Source organism: Cynara cardunculus (genome assembly GCF_001531365.2).
Source record: "Cynara cardunculus var. scolymus isolate 2C chromosome LG 3, CcrdV1, whole genome shotgun sequence".
Lineage (NCBI taxonomy): Eukaryota > Viridiplantae > Streptophyta > Magnoliopsida > Asterales > Asteraceae > Cynara > Cynara cardunculus.
Window position 1 is genome coordinate 32,783,821 of NC_037530.1, and position 17,207 is coordinate 32,801,027.

A 17,207-nucleotide genomic window follows, 5' to 3' on the forward strand; every position below is an offset into this window, starting at 1 on the left:
TTTTTAATTTGAAAAATCACTGACATAATATTTTTTATTTTTAATTAAAATAAATTTCATTAATAATATTTTTTAAGTGTAAGTATTTGTTTGTAAATGTTTTGTTTTATTTGTTTCATTTTATAGATTGAAGTATTTTTTAGGTCAAAAAATGTTTAGAGACTTAATCATTCAAAATATGAAAGTCCATAGGGTTTTTTTCATATTTTTTGTCAATTATTTTACCACATTAACCATTTGTATAGGTCACAAAGATGTATCTAACAGGGTTTAGAAAGTCCAAAGAGTTATTTAACAAGTTTTAGAAGATCCAATGACTTAATTATTCCAAACATTAAAGTCTATTGAGATTTTTTTAGACTTTTCCCAAAACTAAAATATTACTAATTAATACTCGTTTGATATATAACATCAATATGATATTTGTTTTAGTGGTTATCATTGCTAGTCGTGCCCGCCACCGCCACTGGTAGCCACCGTCGGCCACCTCCACTTCCACTACGACAACCTTCTCCACAAATGTTATGAGATCATTGCAATAACGTTACTTATAGGAAAAAAATTATCCGCTAAAGCACTATTTGCAGGAATTCAAGCTCGCATCTTCCAGCAGATCTCAAGAAGAATCCAAAAATGATCTATTCTGTGGGAATATAGATCACAAATCCAACTTCCTTTCTCCACACATGTAATTCTTAAATCGGATTATAAACACCGGGGTGTTCACAAACACTACTTGTTTTTTATTTTAGGTGTACCTGGTTCCGAAGGGTGCTTTGTTTCTTTTTGTTTGGTTTTGGTCGGTATTTTCCTTCTGGGTTGTTTTTCGGTTAGTTCCATAACTTGCAGATGTTTTTGTTGAACTTTTGTTCGTTTTTTTATTCCTTTAATATTATTGTGTTGCCTTTAAAAAATTAAATGTATTGAATATTTTAATAATCATTTTAATAATATAATTAGTATTATCTTCAAATATAAATAACTGTTAGAAATGCTCTTGATCTTTCATCAGAAAATGCTTCTTTGATAAAATACATTTAAAGCTAAAAAATCAAACAATTCAAAATAAATGTAAAATAAGATCTTGATATAGAGGGGGAGGCCCCCCTATCAAGAGAAGGAACCAAAAACGGTAGAATGCTAAAACAGATAAAGCATTCGGGGGTGGGAGAACCAAATCTACCAGAAAAGAAACCAAAGCTCCCAAAGGGAAAGAAAGGAAGAAAAAGAGGGGGAGAGAGAGAGAGAAAGAGGAGAGGAACCAGCCACTAGGGGAGATTCCACGCAAGCCGAACCCAGATGACATTCGGGGATGGCTTAAAAGTTAGGCTAAGAAGCCTAGACCGGACATTATCAGTAATGATCTTGACCACCATATCATAAGATCTTCTCTTATTCTTAAAGATATGGTCATTTTTTTTCCTGCCAAAGATGATAGATGGTACCAACAAGCACTAATCTGCGAATGATAGATCAAATGGTCTTGCATTTGGTGGCTTGCTGAAAAACACTGATGATATCAGCCCAGTTATTTGGGTCAGCAGGAAGGTTCAACCTGGGCTTAAGACCATTCCAAATCTGATTGGGGAACGGGCACTCAAAGAAAGGATGTTGATGAGAAGTAGGCCCGTTATGACAAAAAGCACAGGGCATGTTTGGATACGCTTCCCAAAATTGAAGTTTATCATTCTTCTTAAGACATTGCTTAAGGGTAGGGATGGCAACGGGGCGGGGATGGGGCGGGGTTTGCAATCCCCGGCCCCGGCCCCGGTTTATACACACAGTCCCCGGCCCCGGTCAACTTTCGGTCAACCCCGGTCAACCCCCGGTCAACACCCGGTCAAATAAAAATTAATAAGTTTTTTCTAAGCATGATCAACATAACAACATAATTACATCATATCTAGTCTTGCCTAATAAAAATAATAAAATTGTAAAATTAACAATAATCCAAAGAAATGTAAAATTTAAAACAAGTGTTAATATAATTACATCATATCTAGTCAAGAAGAGTAGAAGATGATTGAAATTTGGACATATCAATTACAAAGCTCAAGTCTATAAGTCCAACAGGCCGCACATATCAATTATAAGCCCAAATAATCAAAATGTTAATATTTATATATATATCGGGTGCGAGGCGGGTCGGGGGATACAATACCCGGCCCCGGCCCCGGTTTGCCTCTACCGGGGATCCCCGGCCCCGGTACCCATTTTAGCGGGGAATCCCCGTCCCCGTCCGGGTCGGGTGAACCGGGTTCCCCACCGGGTCGGGCCAAATCACCATCCCTACTTAAGGAAAACCCAAAGAATGAAAAGCATGTCTAGGGAAATTTTACGAAAACCAGATCATATGGTGTCAATCGACATCTGGCTCATTAAGACGGATAGAGAGCCAGACTCCATGAACCCAAAAAGGACTAAGACGATCATCCTTTTTTCTCCAGATGAGCTTATCAAGGACAGAAGGGGAAAGGTCAGGGGGAGGAGGATCACAAAGAGTGGGGTTGGAATTGTCCCGTAGGTGGGGGCATATCCAACAACCATTACAGATAATATCCTTGACGCGAGCATCGAGGGAAAGATTAGCATTAAGGATATTACGTGGGTGATTTACCAGCAAAGGGGGCCAACAGGGTGTCAGTTATCAAACCAGACATACATAGAAGTGCCATTATCTATCTATGAGACAATAAAGTCTCTTATCTTATCTTGCATGCCCATGATTTTTTTTCAGCTCCAACCAACGTCGCCATTACCACAAAATTTACATTTAATAAATCAAAATCATTGTAATTAATATTATATATATAGATAATCTTACTTAAAACATGTTATTTTTAAAAACAGTTAAAATATTTAACAAGTTTATTACCTTTTGTAAAATTAAACATTATTTTCTTTGGGAATTATTGTGTTAGTAAAGATTAGTCCGGTCTTTCTCTCTTTTTAATGTTAAAGATATAAATTTAATTCAACTTTTTGTATTTATTAGCTATCGTTAATTATCTACAACATTGTTGAAGTTTATTTACCGGATTTTTTTTATTAACCTAGATATCCAACACACTAAGAGAACCGACTAATCCCATGACAACCACCTGCTTTGCAGGTAGCCCGAAGTCACCGCATTTGAACAATAATGGCCACAAGAGAATTTTTATTTCTTCTTTGATTTGTACCTGGGACCTCCAAACACTTTTTGACCTTTTGAGCCAAGCTTAAAACAATCAAGCACCACTCTTTGTGGTTATATTTTAAACAATATTTATACTTAATTACACGGCAAATCAAATCAAATCAAATATTCCTTACAAATAAAACAAAATATCTTTCAAACTTTGCTTAACATGTTTTTTTGATAAAATAAAATTTTAACAAGTTTCAATAAAAATCTTATAATTAAATCAAATGCGTTAAATATATGTTTGTAAAGTAATTAATTGTATTAAAATGATATCATTTTTTTCTTTTTTCCATAGGAGAAACAACTTTTAAGGTGATAATTCGGAGTTCTATAGTAAATTGTGCAAGCAATTTAAGGTATTCGTGACCTACTTATCTATTTTGACGTAGCATATATATATATAGAGAGAGAGAGAGTTTGTTTCAAATATAACCTATTGCATTTGTATAACTAATGCAACCCAATAAATTGAGATATTTATGGAAATGATGAGAGTTCATTTATTATGATTTGAATATTTATGAAAGATGAATATGGTTCATTGATTATGATCAATACTTTATATCAGAAAACAATCAAAACTTCTATGAAATCACATATTATCAAATGAAATGGACGGTTGAGATTGGGTTGTATCGGTTGCACAAATATCATGGGTTGTATAATAACCAACATCTATCTCTCTTTCTCTCTCTCTCTCTCTATATATATATATATATAGAGAGAGAGAGAGAGAGAGAGAGGAGTGATCATATGAAAACCGCCCTCATTTGTGTAAACCGTGCAAACCTCCTTCATCTGTCGATTTCATTGTTTAATCTTATGAAATTTTTTCATGAAATTGTTTAATCTTGTGAAATTGTTTCATATAMTACTTTTTTTGATKAAGTTGTTTYATATATGGTTGTGAAATTGTTTCATATAATACTTAATGAAACTGTTTCATGTATTTCTCTAACATTAATGAAACTGTTTCATGTATTTCTCTAACATTAATGAAATTGTTTCATGTATTTTTCTAAAATTAAAATAATGAAGATGATAATATATATGATTAACACCCTCCACAATAAAAATGATTAATCAACCTCTCATAATTACAAAAAAATGAACAAAATGAAAAATTATGATTGTCTGAATGCGGTTTGCACGGTTTGTACAAATTGAGTGGTTTGCATTTGATCGCTCCTATATATATATATATATATATATATATATATATATATTTGTTTTCAAATTGCAACTAAGCATTCATGGTTGATCAGATTAAAAACATTTAAACAATCTAACCTAATATTTATTTATGGTCTAAAAAACATTAGCTCAACTCAACCCCACCCAAACCGTTCTGCTTGGGTTGGGGTGAGGTTTTCTAAACCATAAATATCAGGTTATATTGCTTAAATGTTTTCAACCCGATAAATAACGGACTTCACAATCATATTAAATGTATATGAAGAGGGTGATGGTCTAAAAGTCTATTCTACATATTAATAACGGATTTCACAATCATATTAAATACAAGCAAAAGAAGAGTGTTGGGTTCACCGGGTTTGGTTCAAAAACGTTATCCAATTCCAACTCAATACTTAAGATTTGAAAATTTTACAACTCGATTAGACATCAACTAACTTCGGGTTAAGTTATTTCGGGTTGGGTTGGCCAAGTTATTCGGGTTTGCATACACCCTATAAGCACCTACCAAAATCCCATATCATAATTGAACAAATAAAGTATCAACCCTTCTATTTGAACATTTCAAAACTAAATAGGTTTCCGATAGACTTTAAACATATGTCCAACTAATCCATTATTGGTTCGATATATTTTAAATATGCTCGCAATAGACTTTGAACGTATGCGTAATCGTTGTGCGTTAAAGATAAATGTGAACAAAAATCCCGAACTTTTCATTAACATAAACCCAGTCACATACAAAAGTTATGAGTAGCATTAATCAAGAACTTATATTACCTATCGAGAACCAGATATACAATCTTTGTGAAAATGGTTATTCCAATCATAAGAAAGTTGGAAAAGAGGCAAGAAGTTATAAGGTATCAGATGAAAAAAGATTGCATTATTGTTGGAAGATTGTCCGATAAAAATGTCTACGATAGAGTGGTTCATGTAAAGATTTTTCAATGCTAAAAAACATGTCTAATCGGACAGAAAAACAACTCTTTATTCTAAATGCGTTTTCACGAGATTTGCTTTCTTTAGTCAATTGTGTCAACGTCTGATTGATTTAACTTTTTGTTATGTACGAATTACTGTTTATTGATACATATTACTTAAAATTTAAAATTATAAATAAATTATGTATAAATACAACTTATTAAAATTTTATATTTAAATTCGTATAAAAATTAAAGAGACATAAAAGTTGGTTATTAAAAATATGAGCCAAACTATTTTTGATATAAAAAAGTTAATTTAAATAATTCTAAAAACAATCAAATAATTTTGGTAAGAAAATGAAGATGGGTTAGGAGATTGTGCCCATGAAGAGAAGAAGAGCCGTTGATAAATGCAAATTCAAAAATAAGAAGGCTTTGCGTCACTCTCACGGCCGTACAACTGACTATCACGCGCTACATTTGATGACGTGGCAAATTATAATTGGAGTGTTTTTGGTGGATAAGCGAGTGAGGCACTAGTGTTGAGAGAGAACCATTCTGAACGTGGATTCAAAAAGTCTAAACGGGACACTGCCCAACCTCATCCTCACAAACATCCAAATCTCAGTTTTTTTTAAGTTAATTATTTTATTATATATAATTTAATTTAATTTAAGGGTGTGCTAAATGAATATATCTATATTATATTACTAGTTGTGTATCCGTGCAATATAGTGAGAGCCGTAAATTTTAACGATTTTGAAGTTTCACTGGTTTTATTAGAGAAGATTTAACGATAACATAAGTGACACTTGGTCTTTACATATTAATACAATTTGAATAAATAAAAGTTATGGTTTCAATTACAGTCTATCAATGAAAAAAATTGTATAACAGTTTAAAATCCAATATATTTAAAATCCAACATATTTAAATAACTCCACAAATATGTTCAATTTACAACAAGAACAAAGAATCAAGAGATCGAGAGCGAGACCGAAAGTTCTAGAGCAATTGAATGAGAGATAAATGAGAGAACTTTTAAAAACTCATGATGAATATTAGTTTGAATCTCATCTTGGGGGATGGGGAGAAGACATAGAGGTATGAGAGAGTGAAAACATGAGTGAAATGTATCAAAAATATCTTGAGAATATGAAAAGAAAATGTAATCATGTGCATAAAGTAGTAGTGGTACTTAATACATTATGAGTTGTTTTTAAGACTTTTAAGATTTGGTGCATAAATGTATAGTACTTTGTGCATTAAAAATTGTTTTTAAGACTTTTGATAAAGTTGCTTTATAAGGTAGTATAGATAAAACATTTGTTATAAACTCTTAAAAACAATCTTTTAGACATTATGTACTGCTATATAATGCTAATTACTTCATTTTTAAATTTACAATTTCTCAATGCTTGGGTACAACTTATTGAAACATCTAAGCGAGATTTAGATAACCTCCATCTTCCATTAAGAGCAAACATTCATCCATATCTTTATGAGTCGTCAACCTTCATCCATATTTTGATATCTATCGATTTCAACAGATTTAGATATGAATATACATATGATTTCAATAGATTTAGAGATGGATATATATATATATATATATGTATATGAAGCAATATTGTTTAATCCATTGTTTTTTGTTTTTGTTCTTCGGGATACAAACAGATTCAAAATATTTATGTACATGGGTGGGGTCAAGTACCTTGAAGCCATTATTGATAGACGAAAGGCACCATGAAAATGCATAGAATTAGATATGTACCACGTAGGTACACACTTTTAATAATCGTTGTTTTTTTTGTTGTATAATTTAAAAGTCCAAGGGTTGTTTGGGTTGAACCTTGTAACCTTGAAGGGCCAATTGTGTAATTACAAGACCACATGGGGTCCTCAAACCCATTTCATTCGCACCTTTTCTCCAAAAGGGGTGTGTGGGGAATTTTTGAAGCTTTTAGGAGGAGAATGCTTTTGGTAAAGAATTTTTGAAGTTTGAATAATGTGGGAATCTTCATCAAAAGGTAATAATGTTAACTCTTTAAGTTTAGTTTCTTTCACCAGAGGATATTTGTCTCTTGAGTTGGGGAAATTAGGGCTCATTTTGTGAACCCGTCATTTCATTGATTTTGATATTGGATTTGAAATTTACTGTGGATTTCTATCTTGAATCTGCGGTTGAATGTTTTATCTAGAGCTGGTTTTAAAAAAAACCTGTGCAAAACAGAAGCCTGCGCGACTTGGCATGAGACTTAGATTGCGGCGCACGTTGCATAAGCCACTGTTTGTGGCACGACCTCGTTGTTTCATTTCTCATTTCGAAGCAAGGTTGGTGTATTGTTTTAGAGAGATGCTTAGGGGGTTATAAGAGATGTATTTTGGGTCAATTAATATAGTTTAACGCTTTCCTAATTCAGTTAACTCAAGTGGCTGGTTTGAGCAAATTTAGCCGTTAGGCATGTGGTGGTGTGCTGAGAATCTAATGAGTTCTCTTACCTTGATTTTTATAAACATGTGATCATTTATGAACGTTTTAAAGTATTGATTATGGTTTTTATGCATGGATATCTTTATTATGCAAATTATCATTGTGCATTGGTGTTTATGTAAAGTTACGTGGTTACGTGGGATGTGTGGATTTGTACAGTGGGAATAGGTGCCTTGAGATAGTGATATCTCTTGGGAGTGATAATCTGGGTGTCTTGAATTTATTTCACGTGCAAATTGGATAGGCATCTACTAGGGCCTTGACTATGAATATCATGGGATGGTGTGATGGTGTGGCTACAAATATTGCACAAAGTCCGTGTGTGGAAATTATGTGCATATGATGTTTTTATATTGGATCTTCTGTATCAATATGTGTTTTATGTTCGTAAACTATGTGGGTATCTCATATACCCTGTTTGGAAAATGATGTATGCTCAAATAGCGTTCTGTGTAAAACCATGTGCTCACTTAACATAGAGCTAAAATAGAATTTATCTCAAGAACCGTAAAATGAAGACAATTAATGAAACAAACATATTTTATAATTTAGTCTGAGATTACCGCTATATATGCTATCGAACTATCATGTTGTTTAATTTTCAGTATTATAATTGTATTAGCATTCAGATTCCGATGTTCATAATTTTAGGTTCAAATTATATCAGTATATGGTCAATTTGTTAAATCTTCGATTACGATGGTCGTGGAAAGTTGTCTATTTGTACTATACAAGAAATATGAAACCTAAAGTAAAAATATAATCACTGACGCAACTAACACTGAAAATTTAACTGAAAAAAAGTCAATCTTGTTAACAAAGCAAAAACTAACAAAACCATCTCGTTTGACAGAAAAAATAATTGATGCCGAGGGTATAATTATAACCATCATGTTGNCCCCCACCATATCACAACCACCAACATCGCTGCTTAAATACTAATAATACAAAACTACGTAGAACCCAAACCATCAAAGGAAGCATCGATAACTAAAAGATGACCAAATCGCTTTTGAAAATGAACCATGCAACAACAGGATCATCAAGCTTGATTCACGATGCATTAACAACAAACTAGTCAAATCAGTTGAAACTCTAATCAACATAAACTTGTTTTTCAACATTACTTCTTATGCATCTAAAACACAATGAATAAAGAGAATGATATCCTTATATTCTACAGTTGTCGAGGTTGAGAAAATCCCGAAGGACTAACAGGCCCAAAGTACAGAAAAATAAATGTATTAACAATACTAACGTGAGTATGTGACAATAAGCACTCATATAAACCACATTTTCGTTGTTAAAGGGCCCCGTAAAAGAAATATATTTATTAAATAAAAGATAATCGATCTAAATAAAGATAACATCATTACAATCCTTGGTCTTTATTTGATCTTTGGGTTTCATGTCATTGCTTTATGTTGCATTTGAATATATATATATATATATATATATATAAAAGAATTATATAAAAAATAATATAAAATAATTAAAAAAAGTCAAATACAATGACTGCAGTGAAAAAATTTAGGTCCAAACTAACTAACCGCGAAGTTAGGATCCTCAATACACCTAAAACGGATTCTTAACCACCACTTAATTTCCTCAACATTCACGTGTAATCTAATCACCACACCTTAAATTACTATTTTATCCTTCCTTCAATCGTCTTCTATCTATAAGTAACCATTATCGTCATCGTCAAACTAAACTAAGAAAGCACATGGAGACTCAATCGACTACAAACAAAGGTGGTTGGAAGTCCATCAAATACATAATTGGTAATTTAATTAACTGGTTTTATTATTTAACAGAATGTTTATTAGCTTCAATAATAATCACTGTTGTTGTTGTTTCAGGGAATGAGTCGTTTGAGAAATTGGCATCGGTGAGCTTGGTTATGAACATGACTTTTTATTTACGTTCAAATTACAACATGAATGGTATCTTTCTTATAAATGTGGTTACCATTTGGACCGGCACCTCCAATATTTCGTCACTAGCCGGTGCTTACCTCTCTGATGCCTATATCGGCAAATTCCTCACTCTTTTTTTCGCCTCCATAGCTTCTCTTTTGGTACGTACATATCATATTCTGCGTTTGTTCATATTAATATACAGTTTTCAGTGCAAATCTCACACTCGTATATGTATTAATATTTGTCTATTCAAAAGAGTATTTGGATTTGTACCGTTCATAATAGGCTAATCGATTAAAAGTTCCACAAATACAATGGTGGACATTTTCATTGAAGTTGTCCAATAAAACGTGACCCATGAGCAAAAAAGTAACGACTTATAGTTGTACAACCTTTTTACGATCTTATATGATCAAAAAGCAAGATTTAACAGGGTTGGACCGGTTACAACCCTATAACGGAAAATTCCATTTGCGAGTGTGATTTTAACCAAATTTATTTATATAAACAGGGTATGGGTATGATGACATTGACTGCCGGTGTACCGCATCTTAGACCACCCAAATGCAACGACCAGCTTAACTGCGTCCAGCCGGAAATGTGGCAGCTAGGGCTGCTCTATGCCGCATTAGGCCTTCTTTCGCTCGGGGCCGGCGGTTTAAGGCCGTGCGGTATTGCTTTTGGCGCCGATCAGTTCGATACCACCACCACCAAAGGACGGAAACAGCTCCAAAGCTTCTTCAATTGGTGGTACTTATCATTTACAGTCGCTCTGATAGTTGCTCTCACCGGAGTTGTCTACATACAAACAAACATCAGCTGGATGATCGGATTTGCAATTCCGACGGCTTGTCTCTTGTCTTCCGTCGTCATTTTCTTGATCGGACGGCATACTTACGTCATAAAGAAGCCGGAAGGAAGTGTTTTTTCCGATATTGCAGAAGTGATTGTTGCTTCAATACGGAAACGTAGAATACCGTATGAATCAAAATACTCTTTTTATCAAGAAAAATCCGGGTCAAAAAACCCTAATCTTGCGCGAACCCATCGATTCAAATGCTTAGATAAAGCAGCCATGATCGTCGATCCGACCAGTGAGCTGAATGCTAATGGCGTGGCCAAAAACAGGTGGAGATTGTGTAGCATGCAACAAGTGGAGCACTTGAAATGTATCATCGGAATCTTGCCGATTTGGGTGTCGGGTGTTGGGTGTATGCTTGTGATCGATCAACAAAGCACATTTGGAATTCTTCAAGCCATCCAGATGAATCGAACTATTGGATCCAAGTTCAAGATCCCACCAGGTTGGCTGTCGGAAACAGCGATGATCACATTATCGATATGGATCTTCATCTACGAAGGGATTTACGTCCTGACACTTAAGAAGATCTTCAAAAGGGAAGCAAGATTATTAACAATGGCCATGAGAGTTCGTATTGGGATCATTATGTCCATATTTTGCATGGTAACAGCTGGGATTATCGAACGAAAACGCCGCAATTCGGCCATAAACAACCACAGTTACGTTGCACCGATGCATATCTGGTGGATAATTCCCCAATTTGTGCTTTCTGGTTTGATAGAAGCATTCGATAATGTGGCGATGATGGAGTTTTTTACCACCCGGATGCCTGAAAGCATGAGAACGATGGCGGGTGCCATCTTTTTCGTCACCTTATCAATCTCGAGCTATTTAAACTCACTGATCGTTAATATAATCCACAAACTAACAGGAATGAATGGAAGAACACCGTGGTTAGGCGGCCACGATCTTAACGAAAACAGGCTGGATTATTACTACTACATTATCGCTGGTTTGGGGGTTTTGAATTTGATTTATTTCACATTAGTTGGTTCCAAATACGTAACTCCGGCGAAGGTTATCGGCGTTGAGGAGAAGTTGAAGCAGGTTGAAGACGGTGGCGGTGGAGTATGAAAATGCATGGGAGAGGGTGATGTAAATTTGTTTATAAGTTAATTTTCTGGATGGGAAGCTTTCTGTGATCTACCTTTTGATGATTGAAAATCAAGGCATTTTTTTTTCTTATTCAAATATTAGAAAACAACTTATCATCGATGTGAGACTGAAATAAGTTAAAAAACAGTTTTTATAAACAATCTCAAACACCCCCATAATATTGTATAACAATGGTGTTCTAACTTCTAATATCACTAGTTTTTGAACTCGTGCTTTACGCAATGACAAAAATGTATTGTTAGAAAATAAATATGTAATTACTTTAAGAAGAAGCGTAACTTGTTAATTCATTGACAACTAAAAAAAATACAATGTAAAACATTGAATGCACCTGTAAAAAAGTAATTGATGCAACGTGCGATAAATGAACGAAAGTTGATCCCGTTGATTCTACGGACACTTTCCCCGGGCATGTTCCTCGTTTCAAGCATCGAATCGATATTATGAACCTAAAATAGAGTCTCGCACAAAAGTTAAGCGCATTTTAAGCGTGCCACCCTTTGTTAGCCCGATCATGGGTCTTCTTAAAGAATAGTGCACAGTCCTCCATACATGGCCCGCATCAGTAATGCTCCGATGTTGAAATTAAAGTTGTACAAAAATGGTTAGTTGCAAATGTATATGCAATATTAAGAATTATACTAGTAGAATATAAAAATAATCTTTCTAGTATAACTTAATGCTTGTTTTGCAACTTATTAATTAAACCGGTTTTGAAATGGGTTGCATATAAAAGAAAACTATAATAAACCATCATATCATGAAGTTAGTTAATTGAATAGACAAAAGAACGATTACATAAATTAAAAAACAATATATATAGGAACTTTTTTTATTATATATTCATACCCATATAACCACCCCCGTGAAAAAAAAAATATGCATTCAAAATCAAATAAAATATGTTATATAGTTAATGGTATCAATTTCTCTTGGTTGACATGTTTTCTATAAAAAACGGAGCTCTTTTTTATTCAAGTATCATTTATATTGTTTTCTTGAATAAGGTTCAACTATGCAGGTAGATGCAATTTTCAATTATTGTGAACTTTTTTATTCTTGTAAAGCATTTATCTTGAACTGGAAAAGTCAAACGAGGTTGAGTACTCGGTTCTAATTGTCAAAAGATGTGAATTCATTTTTCATGTACTATTTTACACAAAAACTATTGATATGCATAGGAGAACTAAAATAGTTCTTCTTGCATTTTTGAAATATGATCCAATAGAAAGTTGGTGTCGAAGTAGATCAACTTAGTATATTTAACATACAATCAAAAAATGATAGACCATTCATGGAGCGCGGGTTTCATTGAGATAGTTTGGCCTCACATAACAATAGTGATGGAGACTTTCATTGGGAGTACCGACTTAATCTATATTGCAAAAAAAAAAAAAACTTTCATATAAGAGAGAAGAACGCCTCAATTTAATGAAGAGGAAGCTACAAAGGTTGTCGGTATATGGAAAGTTGAGGGTTATGCTAAAGTGTAAGATATGTTTAAGAGAAGAGAAAGTAGAAAGTTCACAAGGAAATATGGAGGGTTAGGTTGTCGGTATTTACCGGCGGGTATTTAATTAATTTTTAAGATTAAGGTCCGCCGGAAAGTAACTAAAAATTAAATTTTCTTTTTAAAATTTTCCAACGGGTTCCGGGAGTCCGCTGGTAATCCGGCGGTAATAGTTATTCAATATTTAAAAAGAACTTAATGATTTCTGGCGGCCTTTTCCAACAGATTTTCGACGGATTTCAGGCAGTTTTTTTTTTTTTTTCCCCAATTTTCAATCTTTTTTTCTTAATGAATCATATTAGGCTTTAACGGTTCTATTGGGCTTTAGTGGATGTTAGTTGGGCTTTAATAGATCGTATTGGGCTTTGACGGATCGTATTGGGGTTAGTGGAACGTACTGGGATTTAACGGTTCTATTGTGCTTTAATGAATTGTATTGGGTTTTAACAGTTCTATTGAGATTTAATGTATCGTATTGGTACTGGATGTTAGTTGTGGTTTAATGGACCGTATTGGGCTTTAATGGATCGTAGTGGACTTTAATGGACCGTATTGAGTTTTAATGAACCGATTGGGCTTTAATGGAGTATGAGACATTAATGGATCGTATTGGGTTTTAAATGATCGTATTGGCATTAATGGACCGTATTGGGCTTTAATGCATTGTACTGGCTTTAGTGGATGTTAGTTGTGGTTTAATGGATCGTATTGGGATTTAATGGACCGTATTGGGTTTTAATGGACCGATTGGGCTTTAATGGATCATATGGGGCATTAATGGATCATATTGAACTTTAAAGGATCGTAATGGGCTTCAATGGACTGTATTGGGTTTAATGGACCGATTGGGCTTTAAATGATCGTATGGGGCATTAATGGATCGTATTGGGCTTTAAAGAATTGTATTGGCTTTAGTGGATGTTAGTTGTGCTTTAATGAATCGTATTGGGATTTAATTAATCATATTGGGCTTTAATGGACTGATTGAGCTTTAAAGAATTGTATGGGACATTAATGAATCGTATTGGGCTTTAAAAGATCATATTGGACATTAATGCATCGTATTGGCTTTAGTGGATGTTAGTTGTGGTTTAATGAATCGTATTGGGTTTTAATAGACCGTATTAGGTTTTAATGGACCGATTGGGCTTTAATGGATCGTATGAGACTTTAATGGATCGTTTTGGGCATTAATGGACCGTATTGGACTTTAATGGATCGTATGAGACATTAATGGATCGTATGAGACTTTAATGGATCGTATTGGGAATTAATGGACCTTATTGGATTTTAATGGACCGATTAGACTTTAATGGATCATATGGGGCATTAATGGATCGTATGGGGCATTAATGGATCGTATTGAGCTTTAAAGATTCTATTGGGTTTTAATGGATCGTATTGAGTTTAATTAATCATATTGAGGTTTAATGGACCGTATTTGGTTTTAATGGGTCGTATTGGGTTTTAACGTTTCAATAATAATAATTTTAGTGGTAATAATAATAATAATAATAATAATAAAATAATAATGATGATAGTAATTTTAAAGATAATAATAATAATAATTTAAGTAAAATAATAATAATAGTAATAAAAAAAATTGAAAATTTCAAAAATTTCAAGAAAACCGGTTAATTGTAACAAAATTAAAATTTTAAAAAAATTTCCGACGGATTTATCCGCGAGTAATATCAAAACACATTAAATCCTATCTCCTTTATTGAACACAACCACCTCCAACAAAACTCTAAAAAAACCGATAGAGAGACCAACCACGATAAACCCGATCGACCACCTCCTTCCTGCCGCCAACCACCTCTTCATCTCCTTCTCTGTCCTCGTCGGGGAATATGATCACATCCTCATCCCTAACCCCAACGAGGAACGGGGATCCTCAAAGGGGAAACATAATTTCCCCCCCCCCTCCCTTTATGTAAAGTATTTTAAATCAAATATTTGAGACATCACACATGTTTAAATCTCACATATTTACAATAAACATAAAATCGAAAGAGATTTAGCTTAGTACAAAAAAAATCACAACATCATATAATAATTAATTAACTCAAAGCTAAAGAAATTCAATTTAATACAAAAAAAAAAAAAAAACTCAACGTCATAAGTGCTAAAATATATCGTGTTACATTCAAAACATATCAAGTAATTGTATTTTTACTTGACATCCAAAATATTATATACTAATATCCAAAAAAATAACAATTTTATATTCTAGACTTAGTTAAGAAATAGGACATTATGAATTACCTATTTAGTTGAAATAAATAATATATATTTAATCTTTTAATAAATAAATAAATAAATAAATAAATATATATATATATATATATATATATATATATATATATATATATATATATATATAACGGGTACGTGGTGGGGCGAAGAGTATAATACCCGTCCCCGACTAAGGCTGGTGGATCGGAGTCCCCGACGGGTCGGGGTCAATTCCCATGTCTATTTTATATAATGTATTAGAGCAAAAAACATGCTTAAACTAAGGGTGTCTAGAAAATCAACCGAATCCATTTATAATCGACTAATCATAATTGGATATCTAATCATAATTGGATCGGATTGGATCAAAAACTTCTACATCCAATTTGGGTTGGTCGGTTCTGGGATGGCAGTCTAGAAACCAATCGGACCGAACCGACCAACATCCAATTAATCATCTAGTTATTCATCCAAACATTATCCAAATATCATCCAATTATTTTGTTTTTACTTTGCTTAAATCAAAATTAATTGTGTTGGTTTTAAGTTTTAATGCATATTAAAAGTGATTAATCAATTTGTTTATTGTTTGAAAATTCCATTGATTTAACAAATTGGATGGTCGGATCCAGTCCAATTAATATTGGTTCGATCCAATCTGATCCAATTAATATCCAATTGATAAAAACGAACCGATCCAATCATTCATTGATTGGATTAAATCGGTTGTCTGATGTTAATAGAATTTGATTGGTTGGCAAAATTCAACATCTAATGGATGATTGGATCGATTCGGTTCCCCTCACATCCACTAGATGTCAACCGATGAACACACCTAACCTAAAATTTTTTAAAATCCCTATTTTCCCTATTATAGAAAATCAAATAAAGGTTTTTTTTTCCTATCAAAAAAGTAAAGGGTTTTTTCCTTAAAATATGCTTTGTAGCTTTGGCTCTTACTTTTGTTTTTTAGGTTTTCTTTTCCTTGTTCTTTTTAAATGCTTTAAAATTTGTATTTTTCCTTTACATATTATTGTATTACTTTTTCTTAATAAAAACATAAAAAATAGAGTAAACTATAAATTTAGTCCTTTTGATTTATCATTTGATCGAAATGGGCTCCGATCTCCCATCTGCTGGAATATTACGTGAACTGGATTTAGAATATTGGATGGATCTGATTTGATCATCCGTTAGATACCGGATAGATCCAATCCAATTAACATTGCATGAATTCAATATAATCCAATGGATATCCCATTCAGGATCGACATGCCCCAGGTATGAAGAATTCAATCTTTAGGGGAAGAGAGAGGGAAGAAGCTGCAGCGGCACCTCACGAACTTCTTACTGAAGCAATTTAATAATATCTAATGGATGGAATCGAACCGATATAAATATCCATTGGACCGGATTGGATAGGTTGGAAAAATCTAACATTCAATGGATGAATGGATCCGTTCGATTCCCCTCACATATAATGGGATGTCAATAGATGAACAACCTTAATGATCACAAATTTTGTAATTTATAACAAGAGAACGAAAAAGAAAAAGATAATACCAAATATTAGAAGTGCATTTAATTGGGGTTTGAAACAAACGTCTCAAACTCTTTTTTTTTTTTTTTTTTGTGATAACGAAATTAAACATTTACTTAAAAGGAAGTTGCGTATAAAGAACATGATACCAAATAGAGAAGCTACAAAATGAAACATTTTCACTTGTGAAGGGGACATTTTAATTTCATATATATATA

General features: G+C 33.3%; 1 protein-coding gene across 1 annotated transcript; it reads left to right on the forward strand.

The window, feature by feature from the left end:
• The first annotated feature begins 9,527 nt into the window (after positions 1-9,527).
• LOC112509173 (protein NRT1/ PTR FAMILY 2.8) lies at positions 9,528-11,659 on the forward strand. The gene is made up of 3 exons (XM_025114030.1): positions 9,528-9,585; positions 9,664-9,881; positions 10,235-11,659. The coding sequence occupies exons 1-3, from the start codon at positions 9,528-9,530 to the stop codon at positions 11,657-11,659; spliced, it is 1,701 nt and encodes a 566-aa protein (XP_024969798.1).
• The last annotated feature ends 5,548 nt before the right edge of the window (positions 11,660-17,207 follow it).

Bases quoted from the DNA above. Each gene is read 5' to 3' on its own strand.
- LOC112509173 (XM_025114030.1), top strand. From the start codon at position 9,528: ATGGAGACTCAATCGACTACAAACAAAGGTGGTTGGAAGTCCATCAAA. The intron at 9,586-9,663 runs GTAATTTAATTA...TTGTTGTTTCAG, and splicing joins GTCCATCAAATACATAATTG to GGAATGAGTCGTTTGAGAAA. The intron at 9,882-10,234 runs GTACGTACATAT...TTATATAAACAG, and splicing joins CCTCCATAGCTTCTCTTTTG to GGTATGGGTATGATGACATT.